The sequence below is a fragment of the Anolis carolinensis genome, chromosome 4 (genome assembly GCF_035594765.1).
Source record: "Anolis carolinensis isolate JA03-04 chromosome 4, rAnoCar3.1.pri, whole genome shotgun sequence".
Lineage (NCBI taxonomy): Eukaryota > Metazoa > Chordata > Lepidosauria > Squamata > Dactyloidae > Anolis > Anolis carolinensis.
This window is the reverse complement of record NC_085844.1, coordinates 125,348,545-125,371,053: the sequence shown is the minus strand read 5'-3', so window position 1 is coordinate 125,371,053 and position 22,509 is coordinate 125,348,545. Positions and strand designations below refer to the sequence as shown.

At 39.2% G+C, this 22,509-nt stretch overlaps 1 protein-coding gene across 6 annotated transcripts in view; it reads left to right on the top strand.

The window, feature by feature from the left end:
• The window catches only part of cep350 (centrosomal protein 350), a 92,998-nt gene that overhangs the window by 30,728 nt on the left and 39,761 nt on the right, over positions 1-22,509 (top strand). For all 6 annotated transcript variants that reach the window (XM_008108908.3, XM_008108909.3, XM_008108910.3 and 3 more), the window contains exons 11-21: positions 1,112-1,233; positions 2,471-3,468; positions 3,914-4,067; positions 5,163-5,317; positions 10,733-10,922; positions 14,107-14,312; positions 14,411-14,574; positions 16,673-16,783; positions 17,349-17,489; positions 17,730-17,854; positions 20,297-20,416. In XM_008108908.3, coding sequence (XP_008107115.2) covers positions 1,112-1,233; positions 2,471-3,468; positions 3,914-4,067; positions 5,163-5,317; positions 10,733-10,922; positions 14,107-14,312; positions 14,411-14,574; positions 16,673-16,783; positions 17,349-17,489; positions 17,730-17,854; positions 20,297-20,416 — 2,486 coding nt within the window. The remainder of the gene's footprint in view (positions 1-1,111; positions 1,234-2,470; positions 3,469-3,913; positions 4,068-5,162; positions 5,318-10,732; positions 10,923-14,106; positions 14,313-14,410; positions 14,575-16,672; positions 16,784-17,348; positions 17,490-17,729; positions 17,855-20,296; positions 20,417-22,509) is intronic.

Here is a 22,509-nt window from a genome sequence, read left to right as displayed (position 1 = left end):
CGCCTTCCACACAAATTTGTCTTAAGAACCAACCTACAGAAACTATCTTGTTCGTAACTTGGGGACTACCTGTATATGTGTTATACATTAAATAGATCCTAGTCTGACACTTTAAAAGGATGCAAGAGCACAGTTTGTCTAGGAAACACATATTCCAGCCCCAAGTGATCCTAGTATTGCTGCATGTTCTGTCTCCACCCCTTGCTGTATTGAGCAGAACTCTAAGCTCATTTAGTTGAAAATTCTGTAAAAATCCTGCATTTGGAAGGAACATTGGATAATCAGCCCATCTACTTTAATACTACTTAAGACAGAATTACAATTATTTATTTGAATTGTAACTAACATAAATAGGAAGAAAGTCATACAAGGGACTTTTCCATCCTGACTCTTCTTCTTTGGAATGCAAGAGAAACATTCTGAATAGCACAGAAGACTAGTGTGGGAAGTGCTTGATAGAGGGCATAGTCATCTTATGTCTAAGTTTGATTTTATCCAGCAATTCAGCACTGTTCATGAAGATGCTTTAGCCCTCCAACAAGGTTGTTGGGTGGTTCTGAAGTGCCAGGAAGGATATAGGAAAATATCATCAGTAATTCCTTTTATTCACAGTGACACTGTGTAACACAATTTTTGTTACTGGGTTAAAAGTGTTATTTCCTAATTGGTTCTATTATATAAACATGGGAAAAAATTATTAAACTGCAAAAACTTTGTTTTTGCGGTCTGCACAAAAGGTTAAAAATGGCATAAGAAAGGTTAAAAATGGCACATTGAAAGGTTAAAAATGGCAGTCACAAAACAGTTTCTGGAGTGTAACAACTACTTTCAAAGTAAGTACCACAAATTTAAACAGAAAATAACATTTTCAAACCATGAATAGAAAAAAATTCAAATTTTATTACATAGTGTAATAAGGCTCCGAACTGTTGTATTAAATATGAAAGATACTGTTGATATTTTATTTCTAAATGACCTTGTATCTGTGCAGAACAGATGCCCTTTGTTGGCTCAGTCAGTTGGGATTTTGTCACTCCTTGAAAATACAGGGTTTATATATTCCATAATGAAAATGTACTTCCATTTTCTAAATCTGCTGTTTACTTTCCAGGCCAAACCTGGTTATCAACCATCTGGCGAATCTGACAAAGAGAACAAGGTGCAAGAGCGTCCTCCCAGTGCATCCTCTAGTAGTGATATGTCTCTTTCTGAACCTCCTCATCCTGTTCTCAGGTAAGAGAGCAAGGATGTGTTTAAGACTTTGGTAAAATTTAGAAACTTTCTATAGAAAAAAGTGGCTTTATCAGGCAGTGTTGCAATAGAACCTGTATAATAACAAAAATATTTAAATTTTCTCCTGTAATCATACTGACATGAAAAGCAAAGTATCCATGTACAAAATACAGTAAAAAAGCAAGGATGTCACTTTTTCAGCTAGATTTTTTTATTGTGTCAGAAGTGAATTGAGAACATACTGCAAATCATTTCTGGTATGAGAGAATTAGCTATCTATAGAGACGTTGCCCAGGGGGACTCTGTCAATATGTTGGGTTTTAAACTGCTTTAAAATTTAAATTTGAAATGCCTTCAAAAACAGCCTTAGCTTTATTTATTTCGTGTCAAAAGCATTGCACGACAAATACATTTCAAAATGATGGGGGGGGGGGGGGGGGGAAGGAAATCACAAGCAACTAAATAGTTTTGGACCAAAAGCGGGCAACAGCAACCGCATTGTCCGTAGCTTTAAACAACTCCTCCTCCGTACATGAGGCAGGGCATTGTGGGCAAGCATACATATGCCTTAGCTAAGGTGCATGTGTCTCCTCTGAATGAATGAATGAAGTTTTTTGCTGCCTTGGAGACTAGGATGCGGAACAATGGCTTTAAACTCCAGGAAAGGAGATTCCACCTGAACATGAGGAAGAGCTTTCTCACTGTGAGAGAGAGCTGTTCAGTAGTGGAGCATTCTGCCCCTTAGTGTAGTGGAGGGCTCCTCCTTTGGAGGCCTTTAAACAGAGGCTGGATGGTCATCTGTGGGGGGAGGGGGGTTTAGAATGCAATTTTCCTGCTTCTTGGTGGGGGGCGGTTGAACAGGGGCGGAGCTGCAGGTTATTTGAGGCTGCTCCGCCCCCCCCCCCCCCCCCCCCCCCCGCTGTGCTTTTTGCATCAGCATATAGTAGGAGGCAGGTTCCTAATGGGGGATTAGGCCTTTCCCTACTTGCTCCTTCCCATCCTCTCCCCCCTTTTCCAGAGGATAGTAGGGTTCCCATTGCTATACCTTTGCCCCAGTAAGACACCCTACAATTTGGGAAGTTTATTTAAGTGTGACGTTTATGCACTGACAAGCAGGACAAGTGGGGGAGAGTATTCAAATGTATCCAAATAAATTCATGTGTGCTACTATTAATCGTGAAGTCTTGCCCAGATTCTGTTCTTCTTTGCTTATGAAAATTCAACCTTACATTTCTAGGAATAAATTGTTGGAGCCTTTGTGGATTCAGCCAGATAGGTTGAGTTCAAAAATCCAACTTCCCTGCCCACAGTCTTCTGCTATCTTGAATGGGAATCTCTTCTCTCAACACTTATCCCTGGATCACAGGAGTCTCTTACAAAAGGACTTTGATACTGTCTTCTCAACTAAAAGAAGCTATAGTACTGCTGTGGGTTCTATACCTTCGGGATCTCAGCCATTTGTGCCATCTGTTGTACAGCCAACAATTAATCAGTATAAAAGCAAATTGGACCGTATTGAAGCCCTGAAAGCGACAGCAGCCTCTCTATCAAATAGGATTGAAAATGAGGCCAAGAAATTAGCAGGGGCAGGTATTAACTATGGTGCTGTATGGAATTCTGAGTGTGACTTATTGCAAGGAGACCAGAGTGATGGCTACTGGGCAAAGTCCAGCAGCCCCCCTGTGAGAGAAGATGATGTTTTTTCTGCCAGACTTCAGAAGATGTTGGGTACCTGTGTCTCTCACGCAACTTTTGATGACAACCTTCCTGGAGTGGGAAATCTTAGTGAATTTAAAAAGCTTCCGGAGACCATTAGTCCTCATACTGCCAGTATCAACCTCATAGGCAATTACCGATCTGAAGGAATCCTAGGAAGTCTGTCCAAGAAGCAGGCATCCTCCCCCGGTGTTGAAAGTAAAGTGGCACTTTGGCATGCTGGCAGTGTAGACTCAATAAGTGAAGGGCCACTCAGTGATGGTCTTCTGTCTGAGGAGGAAGGAGACAAACACGAACAGCCAGCATTGAAGATAACTGAAATACTAAAAGAAAAAGAATTCTGTGCAGTGGATAAAACTGGCTATGAGCCCATAAAAGAATTTCAGAAAGAGGCAGAAAAGTATTTACCTATTTTCACACAACTGAAGAGTGCCCAGAGACCTTGGGAGGAGCTTTCCAAGGGAAGTCCCCATAGTGTCATCAACATTTTTACAAAATCTTATCAGCTGTATGGAAAAGGTAAGGAATGATAAACATTTTGCTATTTCTATTATTTTGCTTTTAACTGCCAAAGGATTGGATTTGTTTCCTTGCAATACTGAGATATACTTCTTTTTGGGAGTAATAAATCCATAGTTTAGTTTTGTAGATATCAGTCTTTGCTGATATATAGGAGATTTCCCTTCTTGCTTGGTAATGCTGTATTGGCTTCTCCTCTTTTACCTTGGAGTCACTTAATGTGTTCAGATTTTCCATGTCTGAGCAGTATTACTTTGAAAATAAATGTTATGATCCATCTTATTGCAGGAGAGAAGAAATTGACATTCCAGTCATTTTCTGTAAATGGCATTTCACTCTTCTATAAGCCTGCTCATTGACACAACCACAGATGAGTTTTGCTGAGATAAGTAAAAATACCCAAATACAAATTACATAGAGTCTTCACTTTCTGTTTCTTTTATAGGATTTGAAGAATGGTCAGGACAAAGGTCACCAACTCAGAGATCTTTACTTCCCATCATGAGCCCTTCTGCGAGTATTGTTTCATACGACGATGATTTCATTTCATCACAGGGTACTGGAACAGCCACAAGCAAAAAGGCTGCTCTTGAGCCCAGGTACTTGTGAGTTTTTAAATAGCTGTGGAAGAAAAATTATGTGCATTGAAAAATATTTCATTAAAAATTACAGTGTCTTTTTTATTAAAGGGGATTTTTTTTCTTGTAGAATGCATCTTAAGGGAAGATGTATCTAAAGCAAAGATGTGTGGGACAAAATAGTATAAACAAAAAATATACCTATATAAAACAGTTTCCCGGTCTTGGCTGTGTTACCTTGTTCTTTAAGAATCTTGAATTTTTATGTTGGAGAATTTTCTGTCAGAATTTTTTGCATTATAGTATTATACTTCTTACTCTTTAAGACACACTGACATGTTTGCGTAATTTTTCATATTTCCAAATTTTGACAGATGTGCTTTTGAGAATTCATTTTTAAAAACAGAAGCTATCATGTTGTTAAAAGAAAATGTCTACTGTATCTCCTGGCAACCCAATCATATACATTCCTAAGAGTCCATCTACAGATTGCATGTCTAGCCTAGATGTTTATCTTTGGCAAATGCAAGTGTGGTTTAAAATACAGCTGCTTTTAAGATTAAAGTCCTGATCTGGGGCTTAATATGATTTATGTTTAGTGTTATTTATAAGTCATTTCTGATATTCCTTTTTAAAGGATTTCTAATAGGAAAGTGTTGTAATTGACCAATTTTTGTTTTACAGTGGTATGAATTTATATGCAGGATGTTTTAAAAAGATGGATCCAATTTGAAATGGCTATATCTCTGTAGCCATGAACTGCCCATGAATAAAATTCTTACCACTTGAAAGAGTGGGGCATAGAGTTTCAAATGATTACCAATATATGCCTTTCTCAGTGCACAAATAACCCCTAGCCTCAATCATTCATAAGATCTCCACCCTGCAACATAAGGCATAATGAATTATTCTCAATACGTGGAGTTACTTTTTAGATTTGTTTCTGGTCCAGAATGGTTAATAGAAGTTGATAACTTGTTTAACTGTTTGTAACTTTTTTGTAATTGTGACATGTTGCTATTGTGAAACATACTGTTTTGAAATTGGTTCATCATTTTGAAACACCTTGTCGTTGAGAAATATTAGTACACTTAAGTTCCATGAATGTTTTGGCAGTGGAAGCAGCAGCCCCAGCCTGAAAGAAGAACTGGCCAGCAGGAAGTCTCCTTATGAGATGCAAGCTATACAGCTTACTCACCATTCCTCAGGACCACCATCTACTGGTTCTTCTCATTCCTCTGCATCTTTTAAAAAAAGAGGGAAAATGGGAAGTAAGTGTTTTTTTTCTATGTGGTCCCCGTGAAATGCAGACTAAAATGGATAAGTTTCTAATAAAGAAAAAGAATATCCGTTGGCAGTGATGTATGTGATGAACCATATGGAGCGGCTATAGAGAAAACTACACAAGAATCAATTGAAGTACATAAGAAGTGTAAAGGAAAAATTACCAAACCTGTAGTTTATACAGTAAACATTATAATATAATATAAAGTATAGAACAACTTCTTATAAGAGTTTCATACAATACATCTATATATAAAAGAGTGATGGCATCACGGCAACCCACAAAACAACAAAAGTACAGGCCCCCAACCTCGAAATTTGACAACACAACCCATCACCCATGCCTCAGGGTTGATACAACAAAAAGAAAAGAAAAATAAAGTCCTAATTTGAGGGAGAGCAATAATTGTTTTTATCCAATTGCTGCCAGTTTAGAGGACTAATCTCTGCCCACTTCGTTGCCTAGCAACCAAGGGACAGCCAGGTTTCAGTTAGGGGACAGGCACAGTTAGGCCTCACTTAGGCTTCTTCCACAAATTATCTAATTTGCACTGGATTATATGGCAGTGTAGACTCAAGGCCCTTCCACACAGCTATATAACCCATTTATAATCTTATATTATCTGCTTTGCACTGGATTATCTTGACTCCACACTACCATATAATCCACTTCAGTGTGCATTTTATACAGCTGTGAAGAAGGAGCCTCATATAATCCAGTTCTAAGCAGATAATATAAGATTATCAATAAACAGTAGACTCTCACTTATCCAACATAAACAGGCCAGCAGGATAAGTAAATATATTGGATAATAAGAAGGGATTCAGGAAAAGCCAATTAAACATCAAATTAGGTAATCGTTATACAAATTAAGCACCAAAACATCATATTATACAACAAATTTGACAGAAAAGGTAGTTCCACGCGCAGTAATGCTATGTAGTAATTACAGTAGAGTCTCACTTATCCAACACTCGCATATCCAACGTTCTGGATTATCCAACGCATTTTTGTAGTCAATGTTTTCAATATATCGTGATATTTTGGTGCTAAATTCATAAATACAGTAATTACTATATAGCATTACTGCGTATTGAACTACTTTTTCTGCCAAATTTGTTGTCTAACATGATGTTTTGGTGTTTCATTTGTAAAATCGTAACCTAATTTGATATTTAATAGGCTTTTCCTTAACGCCTCCTTATTATCCAACATATTCGCTTATCTAACATTTTGCCAGCCCACTTATGTTGGATAAGTGAGACTTTACTGTATTTACAAATTTACCAGTAAAATATCACAATGAATTTAAAACACTGACTACAAAAACATTGATTATGAAAAGGCAGACTGTTTTGGATAATCCAGAACATTGTATAAGCGAATGTTGGATAAGTGAGATTCTACTTTGATATGAAATAATTTCTAGGATAGAATAATGCAGAACAATATAATCTCTAAAACCAGGACAGTAATAAAGAAATAAAGAAAGTAAATAAAGCAAGGAAATTGGAAATTCCACAAAGGAAACAATCAGGGCCAGCTAACACCTCCCAAGAAAGGATTCTTCCAGAAAGGAAGCTGAGAAGGCAGTGAAGCACTGTGTATTACCAAAGTCATTATTGTTACTATCATTATTATTATTATTATTATTATTATTATTATTATTATTGTGTTGCGGTCAACCGTGAAAATGAATACAATCTGGCTCCAAGTATTCAAAAACACTAAAATCAGAATATATAAAATTTAATGTGGTATAATAAAACAGAACAATACAATCTCTAAAATCAGAACACTAAATAAAGAACAACACTCTGAAAACAGGGGAATTCCACACAGAAAACAATCAGGGCCAGCTAACACCTCCCAACAAAGGATTCCCATCATCAAAGTCTGGCAAATCCTCTTGTTTTCTCAGGGCCACAGACAGTAGAAGCACATAAAATATCGCAAACAACACCACTCTGAAAACAAGGGAATTCCAGACAGGAAACAATCAGGGCCAGCTAACACCTCCCAACAAAAAAATCACTCAGGGAGGAAACAGCCAGGCTTTAAATCTGCAAGGCCATTACATCCTAATCATTTTTCCTAATTGCAGCATTCATACTTGCCTCCGACAGACAAAAAAATAATTTAAAAAAAACAATCAGAAATATTGTATATTCACAACTTTTAGGAAATAATATCCCCTGATGGCACAGCATGTTAAAGCGCTGAGCTGCTGAACTTCTGGACCGAAAGGCCGCAAGTTTGAATTGGGGGCGTGGAGAGAGCCCCCAGTGTTAGCCCCAGCTTCTGCCAACCCAGAAGTTCAAAAACATGTAAATGTGAGTGCATCAATAGGTACTGCTCCAGCGGGAAGGTAACGCCGCTCCATGCAGTCATCCCACATGACCTTGGAGAAGTCTACGGACAACGCCGGCTCTTCGGCTTAGAAATGGAGATGAGCACCAACCCTCAGAATCAGACATGACTGTACTTAACGTCAGGGGAAAACATTTACCCTTTACCTTAACTACCACCAATTCCTCAATACTTTATTTCCCAGACCACCATTCTTCGCCACAGCAACACGTGGCCGGGCACAGCTAGTATATTATATAGGGGTTGTTTTATTTATTTATTATTTTATTATTTTATTTATTTACAGTATTTATATTCCGCCCTTCTCACCCTGAAGGGGACTCAGGGCGGATCACATTATAACACACATAGGGCAAACATTCAATGCCCATAAACACATCAAACAGAGACAGAGAGAGACACGCAGAGGCAAGTTAACCTTCTTCTGAGGGGATGTTCGATTCTGGCCACAGGGGGGAGCAGCTGCTTCATCATCCACACTGACGGCACTTCCTCATACCAGGTCGTAAATTAGTTAATCTTGCCTCCCCACTTTTTATAAGTGGTACCTTATCTCCTACTTGATAGATGCAACTATCTTTCGGGTTGCTAGGTCAGCAACGAGCAGGGGCTATTTTTTTTTTTTAATTGACGGGTGCTCACCCCACCACGGGCTGGCCTCGAACTCATGACCTCATGGTCAGAGTGATTTAAGGCAGCTGCTCAACAGCTGCGCCACAGCCCGGCCCCCAGTATGCCAGTAAAACTGAATTACCATGTCATGAAAGAATGCATGCCTAAAAAGCATGTCACTGACATGAAAAGTTTGGAAAAATCTGTACTAGATATGCAGGAGAAAACTAGTTAAGGAGACATTCCTGAAACATTCCTGAAACAATCCAGCTAGTGATCACTTTGTAGATATTAATTCGAGTGAACATTTGCAATTTTTGCTATCAGTAGAGTGGTCTAGCCAGATTCAGTTACTTTGCTTGTGAATCTTTTCCCATCATTATCTTTCATTGCTCACAGTCTCCCAGAAATTATTGTTTAATCTTGAAACTGACTTTGCCACCACCACTACTATATTACCACATTCAGAGCTCAGTAAAAAATCACCAGTGTGTGATGTGTCAAATCACCAGCAATGTGTATCACTTAGATATAGGTCTAGTATAATGTTCATGGGTTGGAATTCCATAGCCAGCTTCAGATGTGAACAATATCTTGTGCCCGAACGTTGTCACTAGAAATCACCCTACAAAACACATTGCAGTTGGTCTGTAGAGGCCCTCTTGCTATCCTGCTGATGGTACTTAATTCTACATTTTAGCTCCTTAATTTTTTTGTTTACAATTAGATCATCTATCAGAGGCATAGTTTCCTCTCATTTTGACATTTTTGGTGTATATAACTCTCATTGTATAGTGATACAATCATGCAGTCATAATAGCGTAATATGATATCTTTCACTTTTGGTGTCTTAATATATAAAGACTGGTCATTACTTAATATATGATCTGAACAAAAGTTATGGCAGATTTATATTGATATGTATATATATCTCCTACATAATGAGTAGGGGGTATTGTGGTTTTTTTAGGCTGTGACTTGTTTTATTTATCGTACTGTTCTTCCACTGGCCACTATTTCATCCTTGACTATCTTCAAGAATATGTAAATATGTATTTTGCCCTACTAGTTCAGGGGTCCCCAAATTATGGCCCGTGAGCCACATGCACCCCCCCCAAACATTTATCTGCCCCCCCCCCAGTGTTTTTGCTGCTGCTTCCTGTCCTGTGGGTTTGTCCTCACAGCGGCTCCCTCCTCCTTCGAGGAAGGTGTGTGTGGGAAAGGTGAGTGCGCCTTTTCCTCCTCCCTCACCCTGTCCGCACCTTCCCTGCTGCCACTGAGGAAGGCGCGCATGGGGTGAGGAAGGAGGGAAAGCATGCATTTTTCTCGCTTCCTCACTTGCGCCGCATGCGCCTTTCCCACCTCCTCCTTCGCCCGGGGCATTCCTTATAATGCTTTGCTTATGTTTATTACGGTATTTTAATTATTATTTAATAAATAATTAATTATTAAGGGGTGCTTTTTGTGCACAAAGGCAGAAAGAGGTTGGACTAAATGGCCCAAGGGAGGGGTCTCTTCCAACCCTCTTTATTATTTTTATGATGATGATGATTATTATTATTATTAACATTGAGGATGGGTGGCCATCTGTCAGGGGTGCTTTACTTGTGCTTTTGGTGCACAAAGGCAGAAGGAGGTTGGACTAAATGGCCCAAAGTGTTTCTTCCAATCCTCTTTATTTTTATCATTCTTATTATGATTATTATTAATATTGAGGCTGGATGGCCATCTGTCAGGGGTGCTTTGCTTATGCCTTTGGTGCACAAAAGCAGAAGGGGGTTGGACTAAATGGTCTCTTCCAACCCTCTTTATTATTTTTATGATGATTATTATTATAATTAACATTGCAGCTGTATTTGTTCCCATTTTGTTTTGGGTTTTTTTTTTTACTTCAAAATAAGATATGTGCAGTGTGCATAGGAATTTGTTCATCGTTTTTTAAAAAAAACTATAGTCTGGCCCTCCAACGGTCTGAGGGACAGTGAACTGCCCCCTGTTTAAAAAGTTTGAGGACCCCTGTACTAGTTTATTCTTTGAACGTATCTGTAAAAATTTCAGTGCTTCAATACGGCCCAGTTTATCTTTCTACAGATTAACAATTGCCTGTACAGTAGATGGCATGACCAGCAGTACTATACCTTCTCTTAGTTGAGAATACAGCATCAAAGTCCTTTTGTAAGAGTCCCTTGTGATTTGGGGATAAATGTTGAGAGTGACTGTTTCAAGATGACACAGCAAGTTAAGTGATCCTTGTGTTGTATGGGAAAATAGTAGTAGTTGATTTATGTAGCACATTTCTTAGACTAGAGCCTTTATTCTGGGTTGACATTTTCAACATAGCTTTGAAATATAAAATATACTCAGCATTGCTTTTCAAATTGTAATTTTTAAAACTCTATTTTTACAAAATGTGTTTCAGAGCTGGATTCTTTGACTGGAGTTCCAAATATCCCTTTGTGGGAGGAAAGTAAAGAATCTCCAAGATCAGATTATGGACTGCATCAGGCACTGAACTCATTACCTGATAATGGAATATCTAATAGAGAACCAGAGCAGAATCTAGATTCTGACAGCACTTTAGAGGAACTGTCTGGTCACTCCTTGATGAGGTAAATTGAATTGCTGATAGAATTAAAGTAACATATTTAATTGGTATATGGTCTAATAATGTTTATTATCTAAACAAGTATAAATAATTTAAAGTAATTGCCAGTATTCTAGATCAGCTATTTAGCTACAATCTAAGTTGCCCCTCTCAGTCTAACCTCTGCAGTCTTGAGTTACAAGCAGCATCTGCTGCAAGTGATAAAGATCTGTCTTCCTCTGAATCAGGATGCATCAAACTAACTTTTACATCCTTTTTCTCTTGGTGATTTCTGAGCACAGTACAGATTGGGGAAGGGCAGTGGGGTTTGGAACATCAGTCTGCTGCATCCCAATGGTCAGGAGAACAGATCCCCATTGCTTGGAGTGGCTCTTGGCCAGCAAATCAGGACTGGGAGATACTCAGTTCCTGCGTGTTCCATATACAATTGAATAAACAGTGATAATAAAGATAAGTCAGTTTTGAATGTATAAATGTGGGCCATTCATTTAAAATTTCTGCCATTCATTTCTGCCATGATTTATTTAAATAATAATTAAAGACAGTTAAAGACTGAAAACATATTTAAAACATAATTTCAAAGAGCACAACACTGACGTTCACACAATACAATTCGATAATTAAAATTCACAATTTAAAAACCTGCCTAAATAAAATTTTTATCCTTGCCTTACATTTTTGGAAATTTGAAATGAAATATTGGAGCAAGAAACAAAAACTTAGCACCATATACAAATCCAGGCAGGTTGGCCACTCAGGTGCCCCTTGTAAACATTACATCGAAATATCAGCAACACACTATTAATGAAGGAAGAACTGCAGACTGCCTCTGATTTTCATATTAGGTTACTCACTCACGCAATCTATGACTGTTGATTAAAGAATCTATTAAAGATTATTCTTGTTATTAAAGTAGTTCAAAAATCTAATGAGATATTCTTTCATGTGGAGAAGGTGTGCACAATGGTTGAATTGTTAAGAGCCAGTTTTTTTTATCCCTGCTCTCACTGCAGGGACTTAACTGGTGTTCCCAGTGTTTGTTTCATTTGTGAGGACAATTTTAAGATGATTTTGGGAGATGCATTAAAGATTGTAGGGATGAAACATCTGCTGATGCTCTTTGACAAAAAAAGAAAGATAATTTTAAAGACATTTTGGAGGGTTTCTTTTGGTACTTTGGGGTGGTTTAGGAGTCACAAAAGAGCTCACAAACCTCTTTTTCAACACTCCTTGGGGAATTATAGCCATAATACTCAATATGGGTCCCGGCCATCTGTGAGGTATCCCAGAACCAAAGCCCCACAGATTCAGCAGGACCACTGTACAAAAGATCACAGCATTATGTTCAACAATAATAAATCACAATGTTTCATGAATGCAAATTTATTATTTATTTATCTACAGTATTTATATTTTGTCCTTCTTACCCTGAAGGAGACTCAGGGCGGATCACAATGTACACATATAAGGCAAACATTCAATGCCATATGAATATAGAGACAGACACAGAGGCAATTTAACCTTCTCCAGCTTCCAGCTTCCTGAGAGTGTGCTTGATTCCGACCACAGGGGGAGCAGTTGCTTTATCATCCACTGTGAGGCCAACTTCCTCATTCCAAATGCTGCTGGACGATTTTTATGGTGCCATAAATTAGTTAAATTAGCCTCCCCACATAGTGGTACCTAAATTTCCTACTTGATAGATGCAACTATCTTTTGGGTTGCTTAGGTCAACAACGAACAGGGCTATTTTTTCTTTTAATGGTCTGGTGTTCACTCTGACACGGGCTGGCCTCGAACTCATGACCTCTTGGTCATAATGTTTTATTGCAGCTGGCTACTAACCAGCCTGCACCACAGCACAGATTCAAAGTGTTAGATTCCTCTATAGAAAATCTGGTTCAAGACAGATTATGAACTCTATAGTTAAAGTGCCACAACCATGCTGTACTTGTTCGTATTTTATGTTTTGCATTTCAACACCTTGAAGTTTTAGTAGAAATTAGAGAATGATGCTAATGTTATAGTTCAAAGAAAAGATTCTTGTTTATTATAATTCAGCCATGAATTCTCAGCCTAATTTTTTTTCCAGAATATGAAAATTGAGGCTTCCAGTTGAAAGATGATTGAGACAGGCACAGTCTTATGTCTTGCTTTAGTGTCTTTTCAAATAGTACAAAGACAGTGAAAATATCCAAGGATAGACTATGCCCTTGCAGAATTTTAATTATGGAATTGTAGTGTGTGTGAGTCACTGGTGTGCTGTTTCAGTTGTGTTTTAAATGTTTTAAATTTTAACTGTCTTTAATTATTTTAATTATTATTTAAATAATAAATTATCACAAATTAATGATTGCAGTTACAGATGAACAGTCTAGAGTTATATCCAAAGATAGACACTGTGCTCCTTGTTCTGTGTAACACTCAACTGCTTGTTCAAACTCATGTCTGGATTTGCAAATGTATTGGTTTAAAAGACCTTTGTTATCACTGTCTTTATTGAAAATTGTCTTTATTTCAGTAAAACTTTGACAAAGTTGCTTGGCATAAGGCGTCTGTATTAAAAATTGTCAGTATGCACCTTGCCTTGTATTCATATACAGAGAGTGATGGGAGAATAAACTTCTAACAGAACTCTGTCATAGTTGTTTTGTATAACAGTATCTTCTGACTAGAGACAAATAACCCTGACAAACCTATCTGTGTTGAAATATGTGCTATATACCTACTCTGTTTTTAGGTTTTCAGCTATAGTTGTAACTTGATAAAGAAATTTTACCAGGCACAGTTCTCTATCCTAGGATAAATCACCTTCAAGCTCTGTCATTAATATGCTTCTTTTTACCAAAGCAAATGATCATAGATTCCAGATTTGGATAAAATAGGGAAATTTGTTTAGAGACTGTGCTTCAAAGTGAGAAGTGACATAGCTATATGCAAGGACAAAAGGTTTATTTAGTTAAAGTATAATAACTGCCATTCTAGTATGTGAACTTTTTTTTTTATAAAAGAACAGATCAGATGATTGAAGAATACATTTTAGTTGTAATCACCTCCAGACAAAACAAAAATAAATTCCAATTTTTATAAGTGCTTTTTGTATATTGATATTTTTTGGCTAATAATGTTTGATTACCCTCTGTTAGAAGAATAAAAAGCTTCATTTCTTATTTATTTATTTCTCTCAGTCTCCCAGATAAAGTAAGGTCCCCAAGGACTGCAAGCTCTCCTCAGTCTCCTCATATACAGAAACAGTCTCATCTGGTAATAAATACATCAGATAAAAACAGATTGTCAAGTTCTTCAGTGAATGTAGCTTCTGAACCTCAGCCAAATGCTACCTTCTCTGATTTGAATTTTGGAACCAACAAGGCTGGAGCCGGGATTATGAGTGGTGAGTTGTCTAAAAGAAAAAAAAAGAATATATAATATGATTTTTTTTTTTTAAAGTTACAGATATGTATCTTGGTGCTTAATATTGTGATCTTACAGGTTCCATGCACTTCTCACCTTCTGGTCTTCATCAACGTATGTCAGCAGAACTTAACTATTTAAGTGCCATTGAAGAGTCTGTACGCCAGATTTCTGATGTAGAACGTGTGCGAGGAATATCACTTGCACAGCAGGAAAGCGTTTCTTTGGCTCAAATCCTAAAGGTAACTGGAGAAGGGTTGTATCTTTGCTTTAATTGGTCTTTGCGCTCAACCAAAGGCCAGGAAAGGGCAACATATAATAAAGAACAAAGATTAGAAGAGTTGTAATGTGACTAAACTTTCATTAAGAAATCCAATGACAAGTAATGTAAATGTTGGCATATTTCCATTAAAGCAACAGTTATTATTATTGATGATTGTTGACTCAGACTTAGGACAACACTATGAATGACATAGTCAGCCCTGTTCAAGTCTTACAGACTTGCGGCTATGGCTTCTTTAATTAAGTCTATCCACTTGTAATATCATCTTCTTTTCCTGCTGAATTCTACCTTACCAACCTTTGTTGTGTTTTCTAGTGAGTCAAGTCTTCTCACAATATGCCAAAAGTTTGCAGCTAAGTCATCTTGGCCTTAGGGGAGATCTCAGGCTTGATTTGCTTTAGGACTCTTTCCATCTTTCACAACCTTGGAAATGGGAAATACTATTACATGAACAAGCCTAACTTTAGAATTCAATTATACAGTAGTCTCGGCTATCTGACTTCCGTTTATCCGACACTCCATATTATCTGAGGCTGGGGTGCCCTCCCTTGCTCGCTCACCTACCTTTCCTCGCTCACTCACCGCTGCCGGGACCCAGCCTGGTGAGTGAGGGAGGGCAGGTGAGTGAGTGAGCTGCCACTGCACCTTTGTCACTTGCCCTCCCTCTCTTTCTCACTCACTCACCTGCCCCCCCTGACTCTCTTGCTCACTCACTGGGCGGGGTCCTGCTGCCACCACTGTCGGGACCCAGCCCAGTGAGTGAGTGAGAGAGTGAGGGAGAGCAGGTGAGTGAGTGAGAAAGGGAGTGAGAGCGATCAACAAAGGCGGCAGCAGCGGCAGAAATAGGAGCCTGGAAGAGGTGGCCAGGCTCCTGCTCCTGCCATCGCTGCAATTTTGTGGCTCACTCTCTGACTCACTCACCTGCCCTACCTGGCTCTCTCGCTCTCTCACTGGCCTGTGTCCTGGTTCTGCTGCCGCTGCCGAGAGCCAGCCCAGTGAGTGAGTGAGAGAGCGAAGGAGGGCAGGTAGGTGTGTGAGTGAGTGAGAGAGCGAGGGTGGGAGACAAAGGCAGCAGCGGTGGCAGAAGCAGGAGCCTGGAAGAGGCGGTCTTAGTGGCAAAGGCAGTGGTGGCAGAACCAAGTGAGCAGTGAGTGAGCAGGTGAGCGAGGGAGGATGGCTGCTGCTGCTGCGCCTTTGCTGCTGGGATGACCGGGGGACGAAGGAACCAGGGCCTGGAGGAAGCAGAAAGGGGAGGCCAGCGAGTGAGCGATCCCTCCCTATTATCCAACATTTTCACTTATCCGACATTCTGCCCGCCAGTTTAAGTCAGATAACCGAGATTTTACTGTATATCTTTAAACTTGTCTAGTTCTCTCATAGCTGCTCTTTCAAATCCTAGTCTGTTTTGATTTCTTGACTGAAGTCTCTATTCTGATTAATGACTGAGTGACAATATGGAAAATCTTGAACAATTTCCTCGTTGTTGGCTTTAAAGTTATGTAAATTATCTGTGGTGATTGTGTTTTTTCACACTTAACTATAAACCTACCTTCACACTTTCTTTTTTTACTTTTTTCAGGAATCATTCTATGACTTTGCTATTTTCTGCTAGTAGTATGTTGTGTTCTGCACATCTTAAATGGTTAATGTTGCTTCCTCTAACGTTCATGCCTCCTTCCTCTGACTCCAATCCTGCTTTACATATAATATGTTAAGCATATTATATGTAAAGAGTGATAAAATATATTGCTGTCTGACCCCGTTCCCATTGGAAGACATTTTTTTCCTTCATATTCTGTTCTGAGGATAGCATCTTGTCCTGAGTACAGCTTACATATCAGTACAATCAAATGTTGTGGGACACCCATTCCTTTAAGAGTAATCTATGTTTTTATGATCTATGCAGTCATCCCTCCACATTTGCAGTTTTGATTTTTGCGGATTGATTATTCACATATTTTTGGAAGCCTCTTTATTAAGCCTCTATAAATGTATTTTTATCCAAACAAGAACAGAAAATTAAATTTTAAGAAATTAAAACTCAATTTCATTTGCAGGCACAGCAGCAACGACATGAACGGGACATGGCTCTTCTGAAGTTCAAGACAGAGCAGGAGGCTTTGGAAACTCAGAGGCAGATGGAAGAGGCAAGGCAGAAAGCAGCTCAGGTGAGGGCCTTTCAGAAAACATGAAAAATATGCTATTTTATAGAGAAATTGTTGATAATTTAAATTTGAGGCATCTCCTCATTTTGGCATTATGTCTAGTAACGGGGCATTTGAGGCATGCAGGTATGGGCGGTGCTAGTAGTTTGGAACTAGTTTGATTGTGCTTCTTTTTTGACTTGGGTGATGGTTAGAGTTTTTATGAAGGTATCTATCTGTGTGTATAGGTTTTCTGTAAACTGTGTGACCCAATTGTTGATTGGGTTTGCTGATGACTAGAAGATCTAGAAATGGCAGTTTTCCTTGGTTTTCTTTTGCCATGGTGAATTGGATGGATATCACATAATTGATGATCTCCTCAGGTGGTGGCTTCCTCCTTGGGAGCTATTTTTCCAAGGCTTTTTGTTCTATATACTGTTTTAAATTATTAATTTTAAATTGTGGGCTGATCTGTTTGAACATACCTTATATATTCTTTTAAACCGATGTTCCAACTGGTTTCCGTGCTAAATGTTTTTAAATGAGGGAATATGTTGCATTTTAATACGTTATTGTTATTGTTGTCTAGGCCCATGCAAAATCTTTGCAGCAATTGGTGCAGTCACGGCAGGAAGCAGCAGAAGCTTTACAGGAGACAACATGCAAAATTGCAGCCCAGCAGGTGGAGGCTGCTCTGCTCACTACAGATGCTGCTCGCCAGTTACATGAGGTAAGGTTCTACTATGGGTCTTTCAAAAAGTCTGACCTTTCATTAGAATTTGCATACCATATCAAAATCTCTTTAGTAGAAAAGTCCATTCTGTTCTTCCCTGCAGCATCTTTTTGGAAAAGAAAAGCTATGGGAAAGTGGAATGAAAAATGAATATGTTACTTAAAGATTTGTGACTTCTCAAGCATTAAATCATAGGGAGTGATGTTTTGAAACTATGTCTCTCTCCTATTTTTTTAGATGACAGAGGTTGCACGTGCCCAGATGTCTGATGTCACTGGTGCTTCTGCAGCTCTGGCTACCACACGATTTGACCAAGGAAGAAAGCATCTTATAAAGGAGTTCAAATCTCACAAAACGAGCAGGTATTTTATATAACACTAGCTAAACCTGGCCACATTTCGATGCAGCTCAGTATTATATGAAATGAATGTGAAAATAAATACAAGTTTTGTAGTGAACATTGATTCACCAAGAAAACATATCATTCAGTTCAATACCCTGCCTTGCATTGCTGTGTCTATGTGGAATGAATAGTTAGGAATGAAAAAGAGGGTTTTTTTTACCAAAAAATCAATTTTTTTATTGTAAAGCTAGTGGATTGACTACATTTTTGGTTTGTTTTTTTTCTGCATAAACAGTAAGATCAGACGGTGTATGGTTTCTGTGACGTATAATTGCCTATGAAAGAAGCAATTGTTTTTTAATTTCAAACCGCACACTTGCAAAGATTGCCCCTGTGCTTTATTGATAGTCCTTGAAATCACAAGGCATATTGGAAGTTTAAGTTGTGTGAACTCGAACGCCATGTCATTTGGAATGAGTGGGATTCCCAGGGCAATCACCTCATGTATGTAGAGTTGGCCATGTTGTGTCTGTGTGCCAGGTTTGGTCCATATCCGTTGTTGGCTGCTTTTACTGCACTCTGGATAAAGGTGAACTACAATTCCCATAATCAGGGTCAATGCCTACAAACTACAGCAGAACGTTCAGTTGGTCATAGGGGTTCTCTGTGCCAAGTTTGGGCTCGGGCCATTGTTGGTGGGGGTCACAGTTTATCTGGATGCAGGTGAACTATATCTCCCATCAATCAAGGTCAATATCCCCCAAACTTCTCTAGTATTTTCTGTTGGTCATGGGGAGTCTGCATGCCAAGTTTTGTCCAGGTCTGTCATTTGTGTGGGTCTTAGTGGTCTGTTGAAGCTGAATCGGGTGAAGGTACTGCAAATCCCATCATTCGTGGTCCATCCTCCTATTGGCACCAGGACGTGGGTAATGGGGTGTCTGTGTGCCAAATCTAGTGCAGGTCCGTTGTTTGTGTGGGTCGCAGTGGTCCGATTTGGGGGAAGGCACTGTAAATCCCATCATCCATGATTTGTCGTCCCCTAATCAAACCAGGATATAAAGTGGGGCATGGGGGGGGGGGGTCTGTGTGCCAGGTTTGGTCCTGATCTGTCATTGGTACAAGTCGCAGTGGTCTGTGGGAGGTTAGGTGATTGAAAGTACTGCGTATCCCATCATCCATGGTTCTCCCTCCCCCAAACTCATTATTAAAACACACGCATATTGGTATGCCATGTTGTGTCAAAATTTCAAATTGATTGTGCTATTGAGTTCTGTGTGCACAAACATACGCAGGTTGTATTTTTATATATAAAGGTTGTTGTATAGAATTGTAGTTGTGCATTTTTTTTCTTTTGAAGACGATTGCTAAGATGGGCTTTTTTTCATAGTCATAGATTGACTTGCTGTAGGCCTTGGGAAAGGCCTCTCAGGTGGAGTTTTTCATCACCCTCTCTTCCTCTTCTGCAGCCTTTGTGAGAAAGAAAAGAGTGGGAATGAAACCTGCCTAAGCAGGTGGCCACAATATTGAAGCTGAATGAGACTTCTGCACTGTATTGCTTTCCCAAATTGCTGTGACTGCAAAGACACAGTGCTGCCTGCCAGATCAAAGCTCTGTTTCAGAAGGAACATGTCAGAAAATATGTCCTCCTGTCTACAGCTGATCATCCTGTGTGGCAATGGAGAAACCTTCTAAAGATGTGAAGGATGCTTTTTAGTGTAAAGTGTGAGGAATTCCTCCCCCTTTCTCCAGTGGATTTCATGCCTGATAACCAAAAACATTTGTTTAGATTCACAAAATCTGTTGTTTGCAAAAAAAATGGAATCAGATACAATTTAAAGTTAACCTATTATTTATTGATGCTTCCTTGGATATTATATATTTATCTGACCACTTGTTACTTAAGTATAGAACAGGGATATCATACTGCCCTCTGAAAGTTGTTGGACTGCAAGTTCCATCACTCCTTGCAAGCATAGTCAGTTGAGGAATGCCTGGAGTTGCATTCTAACAAATATCTGGAAGGTTTCACAAATCACATTGCTGTGGGATTTCTGAGTTGCCAAGATGGCGGTGTAAAGCTCTCCCTAAAAAGGGAAGTGAGAGAGAGTACAGAACATGGCAATTATTCTTGCATATTAAAACAACATGGTGAAAAAGTATTTCCTTGTTAGAGGGTGCCCCAAGATTTAGTCATCTGTGTCTGAAACCCCCATTCCAGTGTCTATGTTGATGTTTTTAGTTTTAGGCAGGGTAGGGATTTATGTTTGTTAGGACATGGTTGTCTAAGTACGTCAATATTTATGTACTCATATGTATTGTGACCTTTCTTTTTGTGTGTTTTTATTGCCAAAATTTGTAATTAAAAGTATTGTGGAAGATCCCCAACAAATCACACTCATTTATTAAAACATCCTTTTTGGTTTTCAGGGTAATTCACAACTTGCCTTTGTTTTTTAAATAGGAAATTGGAATCAAATGCTGCTACACAAGGCAAAGGGGAGCTAGGAGACTCAAAGCATCATTACTCCCACTCATTTGATAGTTACTCTGAATCATCAAGATCAAAGACACATGATCAGAGGTGAGAACCTGGATTTGAACAGCTAATACCCGAAATAATTTTTAAAAAAGAAAACTGACTGTATTATGATGCAGGAGGTGTTAGAATTCAAATCACTTGCCTGTAACTTGTTGAAATATTTTCAATTCTTCCTTCTTAATGTAGTTTGTCTTTCCGTATCTTTTTGTGAAATTAAAGTCATTCTAGACTACACTTAACAGAGTTGTGATAAAGAAGAAGATAGGCGTTAATGCTAGAAATCTGTTAAATTTGATAACCAGAGGAAGGGTTCTTGAGGGAAATACATGCTGTATTCTCTGGGACAGAGAATAAATCCACATTCATTTGGGTTATTTGTTTCATGCTAGATTCAGGGATAGAAATCCTTGGTTTTTTTTCTTCCTTTTAAACATTGACATCTTCCTTGGAAAAAGAGACAGGATCCCTGACAACTTAGCAACTCGCTGTGAAGCATTTGCAGAGAAAGTTGCTCTGATCCATTCCAACTTGGATACCATGTTAACGGCAGTTTCTGAGGATGTAACACATGCATCTGCTTGTCCGGTTTTGATGGATTCTTTTCAATTGGTGCAGCTTGAGGATGCGGACAAGATCCTTTGAGAGGCGAGGCTAACCACATGCATCCTAGACCTCTGCCCATCCTGGCTGGTAAAGGAGGCCAGAATGGGTTTGGCAGAGTGGGTGGAGGTGATGGTTAATGCCTCCTTACAGAAAGGCAAGATTCCAGCGAGCTTAAAAGAAGCTGTTATAAAACTTGTGTGCCAATTGCGCCCGTACCTTGGGAAGTCAGATTTGGCCATGGTGGTCCACGCTCTGGTTACATCCTGAAAAGATTACTGCAACATGTCTACATGGGGTTGCCTTTGAAGACTGTTCGGAAGCTGCAAATGGTCCAACGGGTGGCAGCTAGATTGTTCACCAGCCGCATACAGGGACCATACAACCCCCCACTACGTCAGTTCCACTTGCTGCCAGTCTGCTATCAAGCACAATTCAAAGTGCTGGCTTTAACCTATAAAGCCCTAAACGGTTCTGGCCAAGCTTATCAGTCTGAACGTATCTCTCTCCGAGATTAAGATCATCCAGGGAGGCCCTGCTCTCGGACCTGCCTTCTTTGCAGGCGCGACTGGTGGGAATGAGAGACAGGGCCTTCTCAGTGGTGGCCCCTTGGCTATGGAACTCTCTCCCCAGTAACATTAGATCAGTCCCCTCCCTCCTAGCCTTTAGAAGAAAGGTAAACTTGGCTGTGGAATCAGGCTTTTAGTGAATAGGGCAGTGCATTGACAACTTTGGAATATATGGAATGACTATGGAAAGAGGGTTGTTGCATGTTTTCCAGGCTGTATGGCCATGTTCTAGAAGTATTCTCTCCTGACGTTTCGCCCACATCTATGGCAGGCATCCTCAGAGGTTGTGAGGTATGGAGAAACTAGACAAGAGTTCTTCCCTCGCCCTGGACTTCCCACAGATATATATAAACCTTTCTTGCTTAGTTTCTCCATACCTCACAACCTCTGAGGATGCCTGCCATAGATGTGGGTGAAACGTCAGGAGAGAATACTTCTAGAACATGGCCATACAGCCCGGAAAACATACAACAACCCTGTGACCCTGGCCATGAAAGCCTTCGACAACACATTGACTATGGAAAGGCTTGGACTACAACTATGGATGGTGTAATTTTTATGTAATGCAATTGTTTTTAAATGTTTAATATGTCTGATTTTAATCTAATTTACTTTTAATTTTTAAATTGTATATGTTTTAAGGCATTGAATAATTGCCTCTGTGTAAGCCGCCTTGAGTCCCCTGCGGGGTAGAGAAAGGCGGAATATAAATAGAGTAAATAAATAAATAAATACTTGAGGCAAATGCAGGCTTCATTATTCGCCATGGAGACTTCATTAGGCCATTGAAATCCATTTCAGAGAAGGAGCCCTTCTTTGCTCAGAAGCTGGATAGTTATGTAATGTATTTGAACATTTCCATTTTCTAAATTTTTTAACATTGGTTACATCAAAAGCGTCAGCCTAGATTGGTGATATATTGTTTATGGGAAAAGATACTGTTCTGCCTCCGTGCTTAACTAAATG